Below are 19,427 nucleotides of genomic sequence, written 5' to 3'. Positions count from 1 at the left end.
TTATACAGCGCTTTTCGAGGCCCTCAAAGCGCTTTACAATTCCACTATTCATTCACTCTCACATTCATACACTGGTGGAGGCAAGCTACAGTTGTAGCCACAGCTGCCCTGGGGCAGACTGACAGAAGCGAGGCTGCCATATCGCGCCATCGGCCCCTCTGGCCAACACCAGTAGGCGGTAGGGTCAAGTGTCTTGCCCAAGGACACAACGACCAGGACAGAGAGCCCAGGGATCGAACCGGCGACCTTCCGGTTACAGATACGCTTCCCTGAGCCACGGTCGCCCACAATGAACATTAATTGACAAAACAAAAACGTTCTGCAGCTCTTGTGCATCTTAATATAAAGTTTCTGACTCTGACGGGAGTAGGTGGTGCTCACTGCATGAATAACCGACATACACGCACGCTGAAGCAGAAAGCCTAGCCTAACAGAGGAAGTTGATAAACATCACGATGATGTCATTTACTCGGGTTTAGGTTTTGTTGAGTATCTAAAATGGAAGTGTGAAGTTGGTAGTGATGTAATGCAATGGCTGAGCTGGAAGTGGCAGAGTTGAAGATGTTAGGTTTTGGAGTGCATCAGAGGGACAGCTCAGTATGAGCATTTTGGACCAGGCAGGAGGAAGACCTCAGAGTGGATGCAGTGAAGGGGCGTATGCAGAGGGTTTGGTTAACAGAGGACAATAGCAGGGATAGGATGATATGGAGGCAGACGATCTGCTTTGGCAAGCCCTAAAGGGAGAAGGCAAGAGAAGAAGACGAAGAAGCTTCAACATCTGATATGTTGTTTTTGTGTTATTTCCAAATAAATACAGATTTTAGATGGATTTCAAATCAGGTGATTATGCTTTCATTTTATACAGCCTTCCAGCTTTTCTGAAAACAAACTGAATGATAGAAAATGTAACAAAAGCCTCTCAGTGGATGTTTCTGAGTGTGTGCTGCTGTGGGTGCTTCCAGTTGGAAACTAACTACTGGTAATCCTTGACCTCAGTGACCTATGCATAGAGCAGAGGAGACACACTAATTTGCGCACAAGCCGGGCCAAAGCCATATTGGCATTCACGTGTACATTCACATGGATCCAGTGCAGCGTGGGAGGCAGAAACCGCAACTACAACTTTGGGGAAGCTAAAAGAGATCCAAACACCTACACACAAAACATGACATTTACTCTACAAATACCCTGGTATCTTCTATATGATGGAGGAAAAATAGCAAGCACACAGAGACCTCACTGCTAAGCTTAGACTAACAGAGAGTTATTTAATCTTAAAGGAGTAACAGGCATTTTTCTCTGAGAAAGAAATAACCAGGTGACTGAACCAAGTGCAGCAGCACAGCTCCTCACAGTGAGGCCAAAGGAGACTGATTAACTGAGGAACTGTGCTTAATTATTAGTTAATCGGTTCATTGTTTGTCTATAAAATATCAGGAAATTGCACAAAGTGACCTCATCTACATGCTGGTTTTGTAAAACCATAAACTTGCAAATATTCCGTTTGCTATAATAAACACATGTGAAAATATTTGTTTTTATTCAGCAGAAATCTCTCACACTTTTTTCAGAGGTTTTCTCACATGACCCTCTTCGAGTTGGATTCGCCAAACTCGCTTCTGCTCTGCCGATTGTGGGCGAGTTTTATACAAAAGGATACAAGCAGACCTTGACACCGCAGAGCTCTGAAAACAGGACTGATTTAGCTTTGTCAGTAGCTGAAAGAATTAGATAACGTGAATGGAGCTGCCAGCGACATGTTGCTGCGTGGTTACAGAAACAAAGACATAATGTTTGACATAAATTTATATTCTAAAAAAAACGTCCTTCAAAAGCAACGAGGTCCACGAGTCAGACGGGAGATGTCAAGACTTGCACTGAGCGTTCCAATGACTCAGAGGTGTTGAGAATTTTGAGAAGTTGTCACAATAGATCAATTAAATCAGAACATTTAAAATAAATAATAACTCCACTTTTAAAAAAATCTGGAAACTGTCCAACTTAACAGGCACTCTTTTTTCTTTTATCTTACAAAATAGAATGCACAGATTATTATCAGCTGACCAAACAACCAGTTCATGATTCATCTGTAGTCCAAATATACTACAGAAACTACACAAATACATATTACTTGTCTTCACATGTGACGTGCGTCACCCACGTCTACCTTTGCAGCTTCCTTGGGCAGGTCAAAGGGGATACGTTGGCGGATTTTGGGGGGCAGCTGACTGAGCACATCAGCTTTGAGACGACGGATCATGATCTGACTCAGCCGCTGGTGCAGCTCCTCCAAGTTGGACGCCCCGCGACAGTCCCACTGCCTGCGAGGCCCAAAATACCTGTGAGAGAATAAATAAGTGATGAAGTTGTGCCTGCTAACTTTTTTATACACACACCTCTAACTGAGATGCACTTCCCAAGAAACCACACTTATTTACTTGCAGCAGTGCCTTGAAGGAATAGTTAAACATTTAAACATTCCCACCTGGGAGCTGCCCAGCACTAGAACAGCCTTCCATCGTTTACTGTTAAGCAGCTCTGTTGGAGCAGTTGGGGAATCTTCTTTTTTGCCTTTTTGCTTAAGGGCACTTTGCAAAGCAGGAAACTATTTTGCCTAATGGCCACAGCAGCAGGTTTATTCCAAAACTCACGGGCAACTTTCACAATTCATCAGCCAAATGGACTTTTAGAATAGAACTGGCCCCCCACACAATGGCTGGTTATCTGCCATATTGGCTGGAAGTGTGGACAAACTTAACAAGGCACTGCCAAAATTGGCTGTTTCACACTTCTCTGTTTAAAGCTGTAATTGGTGTAGGATGGGAAACTAACTCATTCTTTCTAAAATAATGTTTCCCCCTTGTGTGCAGATTTGAACCAGCATCTCTCCAGCTGCAGTGCTGTTTTTCCTTTCACCTCTGCTGCTGCCGTTTCCCACAGCAACCTCAACTTTATGTAAGAAACAAGAAGGGAAGATTGCACTCAGATGGCACCGCCTTGCACTCCTCTGAGTGTGCGTGAGAGAGTGCATACGTGTGACTTAGAAAGGCATTCCCCAGCCACACCAAGCGCTCTTAGACACAAAGCATTATATTTAATGGCGCCAAGCCATTCCCTGACCGAGCTGCTGACTTTCATGGACATCCAAAACAATGCATTTGATGTGTTTGTTCACACATGTAACCAATCATCACTGTAAACTGGCAGCCAGTTGGCATTTAGCGCTTGGCTTCAGTTGCAGTCTGGCTTTGACAACAAACCATCAACTCAGCAGCACCACCAATCCAGGCTCAGGTATAGGCCGGCTTATCCCAGCAGACACAATTAAATGGTAGGTGAGAAGGACTGAAACTGTGCTAATTCCACAGAACTGCAGATAAACAGTGAATGAGTACACTTCAATCTGGTGATAGTGGACTTAAATGCAGGCACAGTAAGATAGGTTCAAAAGGTGCGGATTCAATAACATCTGATTTGTGTCAATCAATTTTCATCAATGTACAGTTACCACCGTAAATGAGTTGTATGCCTCCACCATCAATCAGGTTGCACTTCATTTCTACGCCTGTCCAAACTAAATAAAGCAAAGACTTTGATTTAAGGAATTTAATTAAAGATTTTTTAAAGATTAGTGCCACAAATTCAGTTTCTGGTTTCTGACCCAACATAAAACGTGCTCACAATCGTCCCTTCTGTTCCTGAATAATAGTGTTGAATAATGGCCAAAGAAATGGTAGCCCTGAATATCACAAATTCACTGTGCACGTGGTTTAAATAGCACTACTTCACTATGCTATGCGTGTGAAATTTCCTGGCAGGTCACAAAAATGGTTAAAAAGGTCACAGAGACTTTTATGACCACCCATCTCCAAAACCTGATCAGCTCATCCTGTCTGAGTAAACGTCAAATTTGAAATATCCTTTTAAGGAGCTGCAGAGAGATCAAGACCCAAAACCCTGTACCTGAATAAGTTTTAATTTTTCTGTTGTACATATGTTTTCAGATACACCACACAACCTCAATTCTACAAAAGGTTAGAGATATGCTATATGTGTGTCTCATTTTCACTGTGTGGTATGGAAGATGTGGCAGTTCTACTTAAATTGAACATAAATATAGCTTTCAGCGTCGCTAACGCTTCTATCCCTAGCTGTCGAGGCATAGAAATGTGCGTGATACCATGCGGAGTAATACTAGGTTAAAACAGGCAAATCAATACGACAATAATGCTTCCCAATTTCAATATTAAAATTGTTGTGGAGTGTATGCTGTGAAGAGAAAGCTAGGAGCTATCTATTTACTCTAGCTTCCTGTCTTTATGCTTGGCTAAGCTAACACTCTCCTAGCTCTAGGTACTATTAATATCATGTTCTTGGGTAATACTCTGGACGATATAAACAAAGTGCATTTGAATAACAAAAATGCTGACATAACACACAAATACAGTTATATAAAATGTAAACTAGCATTGCGGTTCATGTTAATAGGAACAACAATAAAATATGCAGAAATTTAGAAAAATGTCACCTGTAATGGGCATTGCAGTATTTTTTGGCATAGTCAGTCCAGGTTCCGAACCTCTTGGGATAAAGGGCGTCAATTTGCATGAATAGCTGTAAAATACACAGACAGGTAAGGAGCCTTAACTACAATTTTTAATAAAACCATGGATTAATTCATAGAAATATCTGTGAGAGTGTTTATGTCTGTATGGGGGAAAGAGATAGAGAACTGAAGCAAACTGAAGAGAGTGTGTGATATCTCACTGTCTGATTTCTGAACGAATCTCTATAACGCCAATGATCTTCTCATTGCTTGCATAGTTTATCTTATCATACAGTTTCTTTCTAACAATCTTTATCTTTTTATTTAAAGAAATGAAGCATAAAAATGGGGGTTTTAGTACAGCTACACTGATGTGACTATGGAATCTATAAAAGTAGATGTAACTGTTGTGATATTGGTTTTTGAAGTCTTGAGTTGAGCATTTGGCTTCTGATGTGTTGTTTTTTGTTTTTTTTAAACCAGATGTCAAAAGAGAAGGAGTGGATGTAGCTGAGAATCCAAGGGCACTGCATCCTAGCGACTTGCTTTATGCTCTATTTTCTCCTACATGGGACTATAATTTACGAAAATGAACACTGATGTTTTAAAGAAGACTTGAAACTAGTGATTGAGATTATACACTACTTAGGAAAATGCTAACGGAGATTATAAACAAAGGGAAAAGTAACATAGCTTTCCCATAGACTTCTAAAACCTCAGACTGTTTAGGAGCCAGTAGAACTGCCTCCTGCTGGCCATTACAAAGAATGCAAATGTAGGACACATGTAGACACAGATCCTGCATCCACTTCTTTTACATAGTCTATGAAAATGACCAGTAGCTTATGAAGAATAATGCTAGCTAGTGTTAACAAGCTCGACTGTAGTACTATTTAACTGACATTAGTAGTTAAGCAAGGTGACCAGCTGCCGGGTCTAACTTTTAACTCTTATAAAGAAAAGTAAAGCAAACAAAGTCCCCTGATTTAGCATGTATGTATCCTTGAAACTGCTGGCTGTTTTAGTTCCCACCTTTTCGCTTTTGCACAAAGTAGCATGAGCTTTTTTTAGCTTTAAACAGAGACCTTACCAGAGCTCATGATTAGTCTACTGTCATGAAGTACATCTTCTCTGTAGCTTACCCAAGGTCCTGCTGTCCTTCGCCTAGTTTACCAGCGCTGCGTTGTGCAACTGTGTGGTTATTTGTGTCAGCACCAATTAACCAGGTCAAACCGCTGTGCAGTCTAACAAGGTGAAGAAAATGAAACGGAATTGAAATTTTAAGGATGTGGACACAGTCGACTTACTCCAATTAAACAGCTCCTGGCATAAAGATTTTCAAAAGATCTTTGCTTTGCTTGATGTCGCAAGACAAAAGACAAGCTGCTGCTGTCTGTCTTCAGTGGACGTATGTGACTGCAGGTAAAGAGCGTGTTTATATCACAGGTTGCAACAAAGCTCACAGAATATTCACGTGATGTGTATGTGTAAGTGTGTGTGCAAACATCAAGGCTGCTGTTTGAATGCACACCATCCCTGTCAGTTTTCCAGTATATGCAGCAATTTCTCAAGTAATGACAGTTAATCGTCAGCAGCTACACTGACAAGCCTTATTCTAAATTCAGCACTTGTTCACCGGGAGCTTTGCATCCCCCCTCACGCCACTGATATAATAGGTGGGAGGAATGAGGGCACATCATGAACGGTGCAGCATGCCCTGAGCTGTGTGCTAACTCGATGTCAGAGCCACAGTGAGTAATGATGGCAGTGAGGAGACTGGCACAGAGGCAGGGACAGGGCTTATCAGGTTTATGCTGTGGATGATAAAATGTTATATTCAGTTTCAGATTCTAGTGGCAGGGAGAAGGAAGGAGAGATGATATCTAAAAACTAACCTCACCACTGCAGGCGGGCAATGGCAAAGACAGGATAGCATGTGTCACGCACACACACGCCGAAGTCTATAACACACATGCGCGTGCACTTTTTCGATGATACACCTTCTCGAGATTACTTGCGAGTACTAACTTTACTTCGTTTTGGAATTAATTATCCGCCTGAATTTCATCAGTTAATTATCATGATCGGGTCTAGACAATAATTAAGTTTCCCTCAAAGCAACGTGGCAGTTAGATGACAGTGCGAGCCAAGCAGAGTCCCGCATAAATAGTTTAGCATATATTAGTTTAGCATATATTAGTCAGGAGGTTGATTATTAGCTCACTGATAATGAAGCTTCTATATATGAACTGCTAAATATTTATATATGAAGCCTCTTTGATAGGAATTTATTAGAAATAATGTTGGTAATCTTTTATATTATTTCTTCAACACATCAAATGAAAAATAAGCAATGAATTGATTCTACTAACGTACGTGTGTGTGTGTGTGTGTGTGTGTGTGTGTGTGTGTGTATGCTGACATGTCACTCTTTGAACCACAGAGATCGACCTCTTTTGTTGTTCAAAATCTAATATCAGCATCAGTAAGCGAACATGTTCCTTCATTAGTGTAAACACACACACACACACACACACACACACACACTGTAATTGAGTCAAATGTGTATTAATCCACAGCTGAAAATAGTCCCCCGTGATACTAACATTTCTTTTCCTTTTAAAACATAAAAACACATATTTATTATGTTTTTAAAAACATACAATGTGGAGTAAGCAAGTCTTAGCAATAACAAGTCAATGTAACAAATTTGGGGACTTTAACTGATAATTACTAATAAAATATTAACTAAAAAAATACTAATATGATGCAATACATTATTTATGTTGAAGATGGAGCAGTTTGGGTTTTTTTTAAAGTTGGGTAGAGGTTTCAATTTCTGACCGTCTCCTGTTTGGTTTGAGGTGGGTGGGTGTGGCTCAGCTGGAACATAGTGATGTCAGAAATTAAACTGCACCAATAGGCAGAGACCAACACACACACTCCCAGCAAAGCAGATTATCTTTTTATTTTTTAAATTTGAACTGTATAAATAGTGTCTCTGAATGTTTAATATACTCTTCATCATTGATTTTTTTCAATTTTACAGACAGATGTTTTTCTGGGTCTTTAACCTCCTAGGACCTGGTGTCCACATATGTGGACATCACATTTTGGGACGTCTAGACCAAAATACTTAATTTTTCTCTACAAGGGCCTGATATGCACTCAAGAGGACATTATGCTGCCACTGTTCTATCAAAATTTGAAACAAATGTCCTCATATGTGGATCTCATCTTTCTCAAAAACAAAAATTAGGTTAAAAAAAATCTGGTAATTCTTTGTTTTTACATTATTTAGGTCCCAATCAGCCCAAATAGCAAAGAAAAATTAAAAATGCATGCCATGAAAGAGCTCGGGTCTTAGGCGGTGCCTCTTCTTAGTTTCTCCACTGTGGTGTTATTTAACATATCCTTTACATAAATGTGCAGAGCACTTTGGAAACCTGTTTAGAAGAAAAGACCTTAATAAATAAAGTTGTAATGTTTTTAATATGCAGCACAGACATTCGGGTGGGGAAAAAAAAACTTAAATAAGATACACCGCAGGTTACGAATAATTATGGGGCCTCTGTGTATGTGCGTGGGTGGGTGCGTGTGGTTGTGTGTGCACTGAAGGAAACAGCTATCACAATTAGGCTGTTCTGTATGGTGTGCTAAAACAAATTATTCTTAAATGTTGCACTGAAATTGCAAAAAGGAAGGAAAAAAGGGGTAAAATCTTTACAGAAGATGATGAGAATTAGCTAATAAACACATGAACTTTCATCAATTATTCATTAAGCCAACATCATGACTATTTAAGCAACACAAACACAGTAAAAGCTAAGAGTTACTCTGCTCCCGAAGCTGCAGAAGATGACTGGAAGAATTGTGGGAAGTTTAAAATGCCTAAACACACAGCTGTATCGGAGTACAGCGGGCACACGGTGTTTGTTATTGATACTGTATTGTCTCTTCACATTGAGACGGTGAAAGGATTTTCTATTCACGACGTCTTCTTCATCTTCCTTAGCTGCAGTGATGGAATATGGCTGTAATCTACAGCTTCAATATAACATATATAAAAACGATATAATAAATCATTATGGAGAGGGGATTGGCTCAGCCGCTCTCCAAACACCATTGTCCTGTGAACAGCCCTTCTTATTGTCTTGAAATTCAATAGTCCCCCCCTCCTCCTGTGCGTTTCTTTTTATTACTTGTCTCATTTATTGCGGTGCAGTGTCTCTTCATATCGGGCTTTGTAAATGAAGTTTTTGCAACAAAGGTTATTGAAATAAGACCACGGGATCCTGGAGGATAAGTGACGCCGGAGAGAGTTAATTGGCTTTTTGAATGTCGGATCCGAGCGTAGCCTGCTCTAGAGCAAGTTACCATGGCGATCTACCTGCGCTGCACAGTGGAGCACCTTTGTGAGCAGCTAGAGCTGAGCCCCGAGCTGGCCTGCTAATCTCTCCTCACAAGTGTGGGCTCAGGATTCCTTTATAAAAATCCATCTGTTCCAAATCTACCGAATGCAGCCTTCTCTATTTAGCCACACTGCTCCCTCCTCTTCAGCTCTGTGTTTAATTTTTCATTAAAAATTCAAAGCAGGGTTTGAAGGAACTTTGAATCTGCCGTGTCATTTGGTGAGAAAACAAAACAGCTTACTCCAGTTAAATTTGTATCCTTTCCCCCTGAGGCGTCATTAAATTACCATTTAATCAAGTTTTATTACCTCCTCAGGTCGACCCAGAGCAGGGGTACCGGTGAGCAGGATGGCGCGCTTGGCGCTCTGAATGAGAGGAACGAGAATCTTCGTCCGCGCTGCGTTCCTGGATTTGAGATAATGCGACTCGTCCACCACCACCACGGCAAACCTTTGCCCGCTCAGTGCCTCCACCAGGGGGCGTGCATCTGTGGTGAGTAGGCCATAGCCCAGGACCGTCACTTTACTGCTACCAATGCCACTGAAAGGATAACAGCATACACATAAAAGACCAATAAAAAGAGTCACTTCTTTTAATGGTTTTTGTTAAACCAGTAGTGTGAAACCAATACAATAATGGGAGACAGAGATAGCTAACAATAGCCAAAGTAAAACGGGTAAAACCAGTGAACTTTAGATTCAAAATGAATAATGTGTTTATTACAATGTGTATCTGTAAACTACCTGCGATTGTGACACAAGAAACAAGAATATTATCAGGTTTCTATGGTTACAGTGAAACTAGTAACTCTGTGCTTGCTGTTTGTGCTTTTTCAATGATTGCTGTGTAACTGTTTTATTGACAATAAGCCTCATAAAAAGACCAAAACCAACAGTCTGTTATACCATCTCATTGCTTAGAAATAGCCCAGAATTTATCCTTTTTAAAAAATGTTTTTTATAAAAAAAGTTTATTTAAAGAAAATGCTCCAAAATCTTAGTAACTGACTTTTTGTATATGTGGAGGGGCTAAAGGCTAACTAACAACTGACTGTACATTGTAGCCTCTAAAAGCTAATGAAAGCTTTAGACGTTAAGCTTGGGCCACATGATCTAAATTGTATTTAGTTAAAGATTTCCTCAAGTAGCTTCAAATGAAAGAGCTACAAAGTAAGAGCCAAAGATACATTTAGCATTTATATTGGAGCGTCAAACATTTGAGGATTAGTATCCAAATATTTTACTTAAGTGTTATATATAAGATTGTGTCCAATTATTAGCACGACAGGTTTAAATCAAAGGTGTTGTAGCACCTGTCAAGAGTATTTCTGTATGGATTAGATATGATTTCTGAGCCTTCCTCTCAAACCTACTGCATCCATAAGTGAAAGTAATTCTACAATGAAAAATAACAGACACGTAGTTTTTTAAGGCTTTAAAGTTTTGCAACTGTTTAGCCACAATATAATGTGTGTAAAAAACACACGTGTCACTCATTGTTTTTAGCTGTATGGTACAAATAAAATATGATGTTTTTGACCTTGGGTACACCAACAGTACTTAGAGTATTAATTTATTTATCTAGTGCCAATTTATGGGTGATTTTCATGGAGTTTGTTGGCGATGAGTATATCACTGTAGCTTTTGAAGAAGCCCCCTTTAAAAGTAGTAAACGTGTAGTTTACAGCTTACAGTCAGGATTGTATACATACTCGACACCTGCTTAAATGTTCGGGTGTTATTGACTTGGCAACTGAGCCCTTAAGGTAAAGCAAACCAAGCTGTTTAAAAGAGCCTATGGACTTAAATACGTGTCAAGACACACACACACACACACACACACACACACACACACACAGGGGGCAGGGATAGCTCAGTAGGTAGAGTGGTGGCCCCATGATCGGAAGGTCGGGGGTTCGACTCCACTGAACGGCTACCCTGAGGTACCCCTGAGCAAGGTACCGTCCCTTCACATTGCTCCCCGGGCGCTGCACTGGTGGCTGCCCACTGCTTCACTGGGTGAATGGGTTAAATGCAGAGGAACTATTTCCCTATGGGGACTAACAAGCTCACTTTACACTTTACACACACACACACACACACACAAACCTTTCATCCGTCTCCTTTTTTACGGCTTCATAGCAATTTCTATATTTTTCAGCTATGGTATGTGCAGCTCTGACACGGGTACACAGGCACAGATAAACAAACAAACAAACACACAGGCGACATTCAGCTGCATGAAACTCAATAATGATCTCTGAGAAATCAAAAACATTTCCAGCATCTGTCAAGCTTTAATTCTTTGACTTCGCCACACACGCAGGCGCTCACAGACACACATTTCCAAGCTGAAATAAACCTAAGGTGCCATTCATGTTCTACAAAGGCACAAGTGAGTCAAAATACCGAGAGGAGGTGCTGCATAATTTTTTCTTGCCTCCTCGTTCAGTCATTAACACATCCAGTTCAAGGACACGTTTTCCCCAGAAGGCTTTCACAACCTCTTTGCACCTCATCTGTGATGCTGGGAGTGTCCCCCCCATCTAATCCAAGTCACAACTATAGAAAGTTTATGTCATTCAAAAATTAGAAAGAAAAAAAAACTAGGGGAAAGTTGAGAAGATGAAAAAGTAGATGTTTTCTAAGCTTATATGCAACATTAATCCACAATACAGAAACCTGAATCAGTGCAAACAAAATGAAGCACGTTCCAGCACCAGCATTTTTCCTTCCTGCGTGGGAAAAAATAAATAAATAAAATAAATTCAGCTCTTGTTCAATATCGCAGACGTCGCCTTGACATGATTTGTCTGTCAGTGCTGTCAAACATCGGCCCCTGCTGGCTCTTGACACCAGGGGACACTTTGAGATTAATTTATCGTGCCCAGCTTTGCCGTCTATCACGCTGCCTCCGCTTCACACAGTGTGACCGTGAACGTTCGCGCTTTTATTACGTCTTTTTAGAGTAAATGATTAGCAGAGGGCCGGAGAGAAGAAGTCGTAACAAGAGATGTTAGATGCTGCTGTGCAGCTTACTGTAAGGGCAACGACGCTTTAAATTCAAGTAATGGCTGCCGCCGTCCACTCGCACAATATTTTGCATGGATATTATGAGTACTGAAGAGACCCTGAGTGAGCTTCTACACAGGAAAACCAAAGTTATCGGTGGAAACATGATTAGTTTACCATTAAATGTATTAGCAGCAGACATTCTTTTTTTGGGGGGTTTGAAACCAGAGAATTGATAATAAATTATATTCTATAAAATCAAACTACAAGTCTTTCTTTTAGAGTTACTTACATGTGTTAAAAAAGGAAGGAAACAGCTGCCCAAAATTCCTGTGTATGTTCTATCAAAGGATTATCAGCTGAAGCTGAACTAAAGTCAGGCCGTACCTTCATGCAGTACCACTTTGTGCCACAGCATGGTGTATTGAGTCAATATATTTAACCAGTCAAGCGTGATGTTTGCTTATAAATGTATTGTGCAATTTAATTTAAAAAAAACAAACAAAACTCACACTGATGGTGTTGAAGTCAAGAACTCACAAATTCTCATGTATCAAATATGATACACTTGGCGTTACAGGGTTCAAAAACAGTACCTTTAAGTACCTTTATGTGATTTTTAAGCCAGTATCGAGCTTCCCTTCTGCAACGCTCTGTAAACGAGACAGCATCGAATAATGTGCATGCTAAGTCACACCACAAAACAAACAAAAAATTAATAATTCACCATCTATCCAGAATTTCACAACCACGGCAGCAGTAATGTGCAGTTTGATGCTACAAACCGCTGCTTTAATAATAAGCCGTTAAGCTACTGTAGTCTTTGTCATTGTGACAATATTAGCCTTTGATTTGGAGTAGAACAAATTGCTTATTCTATATTTAGGAGATCATTCAACTTGATCTTAAAAATACATTTTAATAAGGACCTGCTCCACCTGTTGAGCGCTATTTGTGAACAGTTGGGAGCATTTAAGAATTAAGAGAGAGAGATCAGCCTTCAGGATGTGGTGGAGACCAAAAATAGACAGAAACTCAATTTGATTTCTAGTTTTGCTGTTAAATGTAAACAAGCAGCTATTGTGTTTAGAGCTTTAGTTTAATAAAACAGTCAAACCAGCTTTAAGAACGTCAGAAGAGTCAAAACCAAAATTTAGTCCCAGTAAAACCAGACACTAAGAGGCTGACATGAGTATGGAGGTGATTTTTAGGGATGAAGGTCAAACGGGGTAATGTGGTGCGATGACCTACATGGTGTGGCTCTTGTTCTCCACCAAATTGATGTCTCCAGGCTGCAGCTCGGGGATCCACCTCTCCAGCTCTTCGATCCAGGGGTACTTGAGGGACGAGGGCACCACCACCAGGAGGGGCCACTCCTGCCTGAAGGTGTACGCCACTGCGATGGCCTGCACGGTCTTCCCGAGACCCATCTGGGCCCACCAAACAACAACACATGGCGAATGGGGAGAAAAACAAGTCAATTGTGCACTGACTCTGTGGCAAATTGCATATGACGGCTGAGCTGATGTGAGGCCCAAGAGTAATAAGGTCTCAGAATGATTCTAGTGTCAAAACCGATTAAGCACGTGGGAGTGCAGCAGAGGGCTGACAAATTAATTTGGAAGGCATGCAGCAAACTCTCAGGTTCTTTTTTTTGGAAAATAGATTTCCTGAGCCAGCGTTGTGTGTGCTTACCTCATCGGCAATCATACATCTGTAAAACAAAAGGAAAAACTTTATCAGACAGGTTTCACACTTTGTAGAGAAGGTAATGGCTTCTATATATGACAGACGTTATAGTTTACATATAAAGACATCAGGTCCTCCAACTAGAGAGAATCATTACAGAAGCCTTAATAACCTGCAGTCACACCCCAACGTCTCAGACTTTTGTGGGTCATGTACACAAAGTAAAAGTTAACATAAACCAACAGCAAGGATTTCTGGACATACAACAAAACTAAAACTACTAATGTACGTCTGCAGGACTTCTTGCTATTCAATATTTATGTTGTTGTTTCTGTCGAGTTTGAGATACTGCATCTAATGCAGCAGAGTACCTTTGCAGACCACAATGTTTATGTATTTGGGTTCATTCAGTTCCTAAAAACAACAAAAAAAAAAAACCCTCGCTGACTGCTGTAGAAGCCGGTGTTTCACTCTCTGTCTCGTAGGCAGCAACAAATTTAATTCAGGTCAATTCATTGGGGAGAACTTGAGCATTTTTATTTCTATTGAGTAGTGTTATTTGGGATTTATGGTCCCGCATTGGTGCCTGTTTGTCTAACTCTTTGGCTATGCGGGGACAGGGACTGTGGGAATTCAACCAACAGTCCTTCAAAAAGCCAACGGATATGACGATACACGTAAGTAGAATTCTGATTGGTTGAAGAGTTGACTTGAAGAGGAAAATGAGTCATGGAGCATACCCCAAAGGAGAAGAAGCAAGCTCTATACTGTAAGTATATAAATAATAGATATACACCCGCCCCCAACAATATATGGCAAAGTCCCCGACGAATACGGGCACATTATTACTGTAGCACAAATACAACATACGTGATTCATTCCTATATTTTTGCCATCTACTTTACAGTGTAGAACTCACACAGTGTGCGTGAAAATAAGTGCAATGTAAGAGGAAAGCTTTAAAATGTAACCGTTAACATTTAAATGCATTTAAAAAAATTATACTTCTTTTCCAAACATGAGTGTTACACTACAATCATGGAAGAGCTTTTGGCTCGGTACATTCTCGGGGAGAATGCAGCATTATGACTAACAAGAGCTGAAAAAAATAATCAATTAATCCCATTAGTCAGTCTACGGAAAATGGGCAGCTGCTATGACAATGAATTAATCATTTAATTATCAATCAAAAATAGCTGATTTACTGGTTGCTTATCATTAGGGTCCTAATGTTGTTTACATCTGAAATCCAAGCTTTTTATGGAGGGGGAGATGAGCCATGACTGAACCTATGAACGCTCACCTAACGTGGCTCTCTCATATGACATTGTTTAGCAACCGAACTATGTTATGGATTAACAGATATATCTGCCAAATACCTGTAATCGGTCATTATTACCCCTGATGTGGTTAGCTGGGATTAGTTGATATTTACTGTCACATCAATTCTGATGACTAAATGGAAAAAATAATGAGTTGAAGAGTTAGTAAGTAGATTTTATTTATTTAGGACATTTGTAAAATCCTAAAATTCAAATGACACACATTCACATTACATACATAAATATCAAAGAAACAACCTATTGCAGAGATCAGCAAAAAAAAAGGTCATAAAGAAAGTCGCAGCTGAGGTTTGTCTGAGGTCACTTGGGAGGTCATCCCAGAGTCTTGGTACAACACCAGCAAAGGCACGACTCTCTTTTGAAATAAGCTTTGACCACCTGGTGGGGAAGAGTGATGGGGAAGCAGACTTCAACGATCTCCAGGGAGTGTAACACAAGACCATTTAAGGCTTTAAACACAAACAGCGCTGCTTTATGCTCCGTCCTGTAATGCACGGGAAGCCGATGCAAGGCTGTCAATGCTGGAGTAATGTAAGCTCTCTTTTTTGTCCCAGTCAATTATCTTACTAAGGCTCTTTGAATTATAAGTTAGCTAGAGATGACTAACTCTAGTACACAGTGCGTTACAGTAGTCCAGTCTAGGTGTACTAAAAGATTGCATAGCCTTTGACAACTCTGTCGACAGCATTTATTAGTTTGTCAAGTTTGGTTCTCCCTGCCCAGTGGGTTTGGGCCCATTGTCGTGACCTTGCCTATTCATAAATGCTTCCAACATCATGTCAGAGCAAACAGTGCGACGGAGCGGCTCTGAATGCCTCAGACACCGTCTCTCATTATTCTTTCTCCTCCTCCCTCTCTTCCTCTCCCCATCTCCGCCCCATTTCTCTCTTTCAGCTGAGGAACATGATTAATGTGCACCTTGCCACTGGTGGTTTTTCTAATTGCCAGCACACCGGCCCAGTCAGCGCAATGCACACACACACACACACACACACACACACACACACACACACACACACACACACACACACACACAGTGTCACACCAAGCGTCTGTGAAAAATGCACACAATAGACATGCAAAAATACACACCAGACACACACACGAACAAAAAGAAGCGAACACATATATGGATACAGTATATGTGCTCGCGCATCCAGCCGCCCACACACACACGCACACACACACACACAGGAGAGGCAGTGCAGCTGGGGCAGGTGCTTGCCATTTCTCAACACATTAATCATCCTCCTTTAAATAACCTGAGTGTCGTCTTGACGGTTTGAGACTGCGAGCATGCTGCAGTGCTGTTGCCTGACGACGGCACGCTCTCCGTCACAGCACCTTTCTAATGTTATCTCTGAAACCCACAAGCCCCAAAGTGTCAGGAAACGGGCTCCGGTGCCTCCCAAGCTGGCAGTGATGATTTGATGACTTTGACCTCTGCGCGGTGAGGCACGGTGCGGGCTCGGCGTGTAACCCCAATCTTCCAAAGCCCCGTTAAGGCTCTCTTCTGAGGACTGGACCTGTGCTGCTCTCTGGTCAGTGGAGAAAACTGCTCACGAGGTTAGACGCTGGATAAAAAGCTGACTTAAAGGGTGCTTCAGAATGGGATCACTCTGATTGCGCACACAGTTACGGGCTCATAGTGCAGTCTTGCTCTATAGTGTGAATCAAAACAAAGCAGGAAATGTTGAAGCAGGTTCTCACATGTTTTGATAGCATCTATGCCTTGAAAAAGGATATTATAAACCTTAGTTAAACAAAGAAATGTTCAGCTTTTGCTCCCGGCTTTTTTGTGCTCACAAAAAACTGTCAGAAAGCCCTTTTAGTTCTCTTCTTTCCCCACAAGGGAGAAAAATCTAATTACAAAAAAACAAAGCTAGTGTTTCCCAAAGTAATCATAATGTTTTGCTGTTTTTATTGTAGATTTTTAATATCACTACACCTCTGCTGAACTATGGTTTTTATATTCTGTTTTCAGCCACTTCCAGAAAGAAAGGAAGAAGCAGCAGACAGAAAAATAATCACATTTAAAACAGCAATGACCTCTAAAGATGCCGTTCTTCAGGAGCTCTGATTACAGATAATAGTTTCTGTTCATCATATAAAAACAGCAAGGACTGAAAGAATACTGTGCAGCATTTGAGAAGAAATAACATGATTTTCTTGTTGAAATTGAAAGGTTGCTCATTTCCGGATGTCCAGAGGTTTTGCTGCTACATTCTTATTATTGAGGATGTAAGAATCCTGCACGGCAGAAAAAGCCTCCTTCTGCTAACCAGACTCAAAGTGAGGGTCTGACCTTTGGCCAGGCAGTCACCCCCACCACCGCAATCAAATGACCTCGGTCCTCTTTTATTGAGTGATGAAAGAAATCTTAGTTTCATCCATGATTCAGGTTTAAAATGCATAAACAAATCAGCTCAGTTATCAGTACTGGCATTTTCCATTTCAGATAACTTGCACAATTACCGTCATCAAAAGTATAGTCAGTCAGCCATTTTTAGCCTGAAGTTGTTCAAAAACGCAGCAGCCAAACTTTCTTGCTGCTACCAAGAAGCGAGCCCATGGCTGTGCTGTACTGGCAGTTTTGTCGTTGCTTTTAAAACACGGCACGAGCTGTCGCCAGGACCAAACTGGATGGAGCATTTTCATTCCTCGGCCCTAAACTGTTGAACAGTTTGGGATCCGCAATTAGACTTTTCACTCTCTTGATGTTTTTTAAACCTCTGTTCTTCTCCTCAGTCTCCTAATGATCGTCATGGAGCCGTTCCTGACTCTGTATATTGTGCTCATTTCAATAAACACCTTTCTCCTTATTTATAGTGTTTTAAATCACATGTGTCTAATCTCACTGTAAATCCCTTTGGTTAGAGCAGCTCTTGCTTTTAAACGCACGCTATAAATAAAAGACTTGATTTCATAACTGCTAGCTAAAGTTAGCCAACTTTCATCTGCTGATGCTTTAATGTTTACATATGTGCTATGGCCAATGCTAGCTTTTGCCACACATTTACATTCTCTTCATTTCAGGACAAAATATCACAGCTGAATGATGTTCACAAACTGATATCGGGTCATGTGAAGACAGATGCTGCTTTTGGGTTTGAAAGTTAAACTATGGACATATTCAAACTTGGTGAACATGGTCACAGGTGAATCTGTGCAACTTAATTTCATTAACTTTTATTAAGATGTACTCGATTTTATAACTTTGCACTTTGCAACTGCCAGTCTCTTGCCACACATTAAATATAATATGTTCCTTTTATGGTCTGTAGGTGTAGGCGTGCTCTTACATTATGAACTTCATTTTTTTTTGTTATGTTTAATCATAATCTTTTTCTTCTCCTGAGTCTATTACATTACATAAAGTATATGAATGCACTGTAAGTTTGGCCATAACAACGCATTTATTCTTAAAACGTTATCAAATGATTAAGTGAACGTATTGTTTATGTTTCAATGTGTTAAGTGTTTCTCAAAAAAAATAAAAGTATTTTCTCAAATACACAAATTGAACCCAGCAGGCTGGAACATTTATTTACGATGTGCCACCTCCGCACTTTGTTTCTATAAAAACCTCTTTACATCCTGGATGGATACGGTCCAAACAATAGAAAGTTACCTATTAAGGCGACAGGTTACTAATGGTGGGTGAAATTTTTCATGCTGTTTAATGAAATGCATCCCCTGCTGCTTTCACAAAACAAAATCTATCCTATTATATTGATAAAAAAAATTATAGCAAATTTCATGCCTTATTAGGAAGAAATGGAATTTAGAGCACCTTAGGAAGCAAATATGAAAACTAGTTTTTTATTTATAAGGGAGATACAGGACCCAGTCACTCCCTTTAGATTACTGCTAAGACGTGTCAAAAAACAGTCTAATTAATAAATTGCTGCGTCATATTATGGCAAATGCAAAGCTTGATGCATACTAGAAAACAAAAGTAAGTATGATGAACTGCGAAGGCATTCAGGAGACAAAAGGTTGTGATGTTTAAATGATGTTTGCTTTGCTGCGTCACCATGCCTGTCTGAATGACAAAGGAACTGCTGCAGCGCTACTTTAAACTTTGAAACCTTTTTATTCAGTTTCATTTATGTAACACTAAATCACATCAGCAGCTACCTCAAGGTGCTTTATACTGTAAATTAAAGACCCTACAATAATACAGAGAAAACCTCCTCTATCAGACAACCCACTATGAGCAAGCATTTGGTGACAGTGGGAATGAAAAACTCCCTTTGAACAGGAAGAAATTTGTTGTCATTTGCTCCCCTTGCTAGTAGCAGTAGCGGTCTGGACTTTCCTTTGCCTCCAGAGCCTCAATCTCTTTCCTCAGAGATCCTGGCCCATGGTGACATGATCACACAGCTGCTGCAGATTTGTCAGCTGCACATATTTGATGCAAGTC

The 19,427-nt window shown here is 40.4% G+C and overlaps 1 protein-coding gene across 4 annotated transcripts in view; it reads right to left on the bottom strand.

Moving 5' to 3' along the window:
• The window catches only part of zranb3 (zinc finger, RAN-binding domain containing 3), a 124,962-nt gene that overhangs the window by 95,445 nt on the left and 10,090 nt on the right, over positions 1-19,427 (bottom strand). For all 4 annotated transcript variants that reach the window (XM_086281697.1, XM_086281694.1, XM_086281695.1 and 1 more), the window contains exons 3-7: positions 13,665-13,683; positions 13,221-13,399; positions 9,267-9,498; positions 4,529-4,614; positions 2,168-2,339 (exon numbers count right to left, since the gene is read on the bottom strand). In XM_086281697.1, coding sequence (XP_086137823.1) covers positions 2,168-2,339; positions 4,529-4,614; positions 9,267-9,498; positions 13,221-13,399; positions 13,665-13,683 — 688 coding nt within the window. The remainder of the gene's footprint in view (positions 1-2,167; positions 2,340-4,528; positions 4,615-9,266; positions 9,499-13,220; positions 13,400-13,664; positions 13,684-19,427) is intronic.

This window comes from Aulonocara sp. 'chitande type north' Nkhata Bay, linkage group LG23, assembly GCF_057382095.1.
Source record: "Aulonocara sp. 'chitande type north' Nkhata Bay isolate Kocher_YH1m ecotype deep benthic linkage group LG23, A_spYH_male_GT1.1, whole genome shotgun sequence".
NCBI classification, from domain to species: domain Eukaryota; kingdom Metazoa; phylum Chordata; class Actinopteri; order Cichliformes; family Cichlidae; genus Aulonocara; species Aulonocara sp. 'chitande type north' Nkhata Bay.
This window is presented reverse-complemented; position numbering and strand designations above follow the sequence as displayed.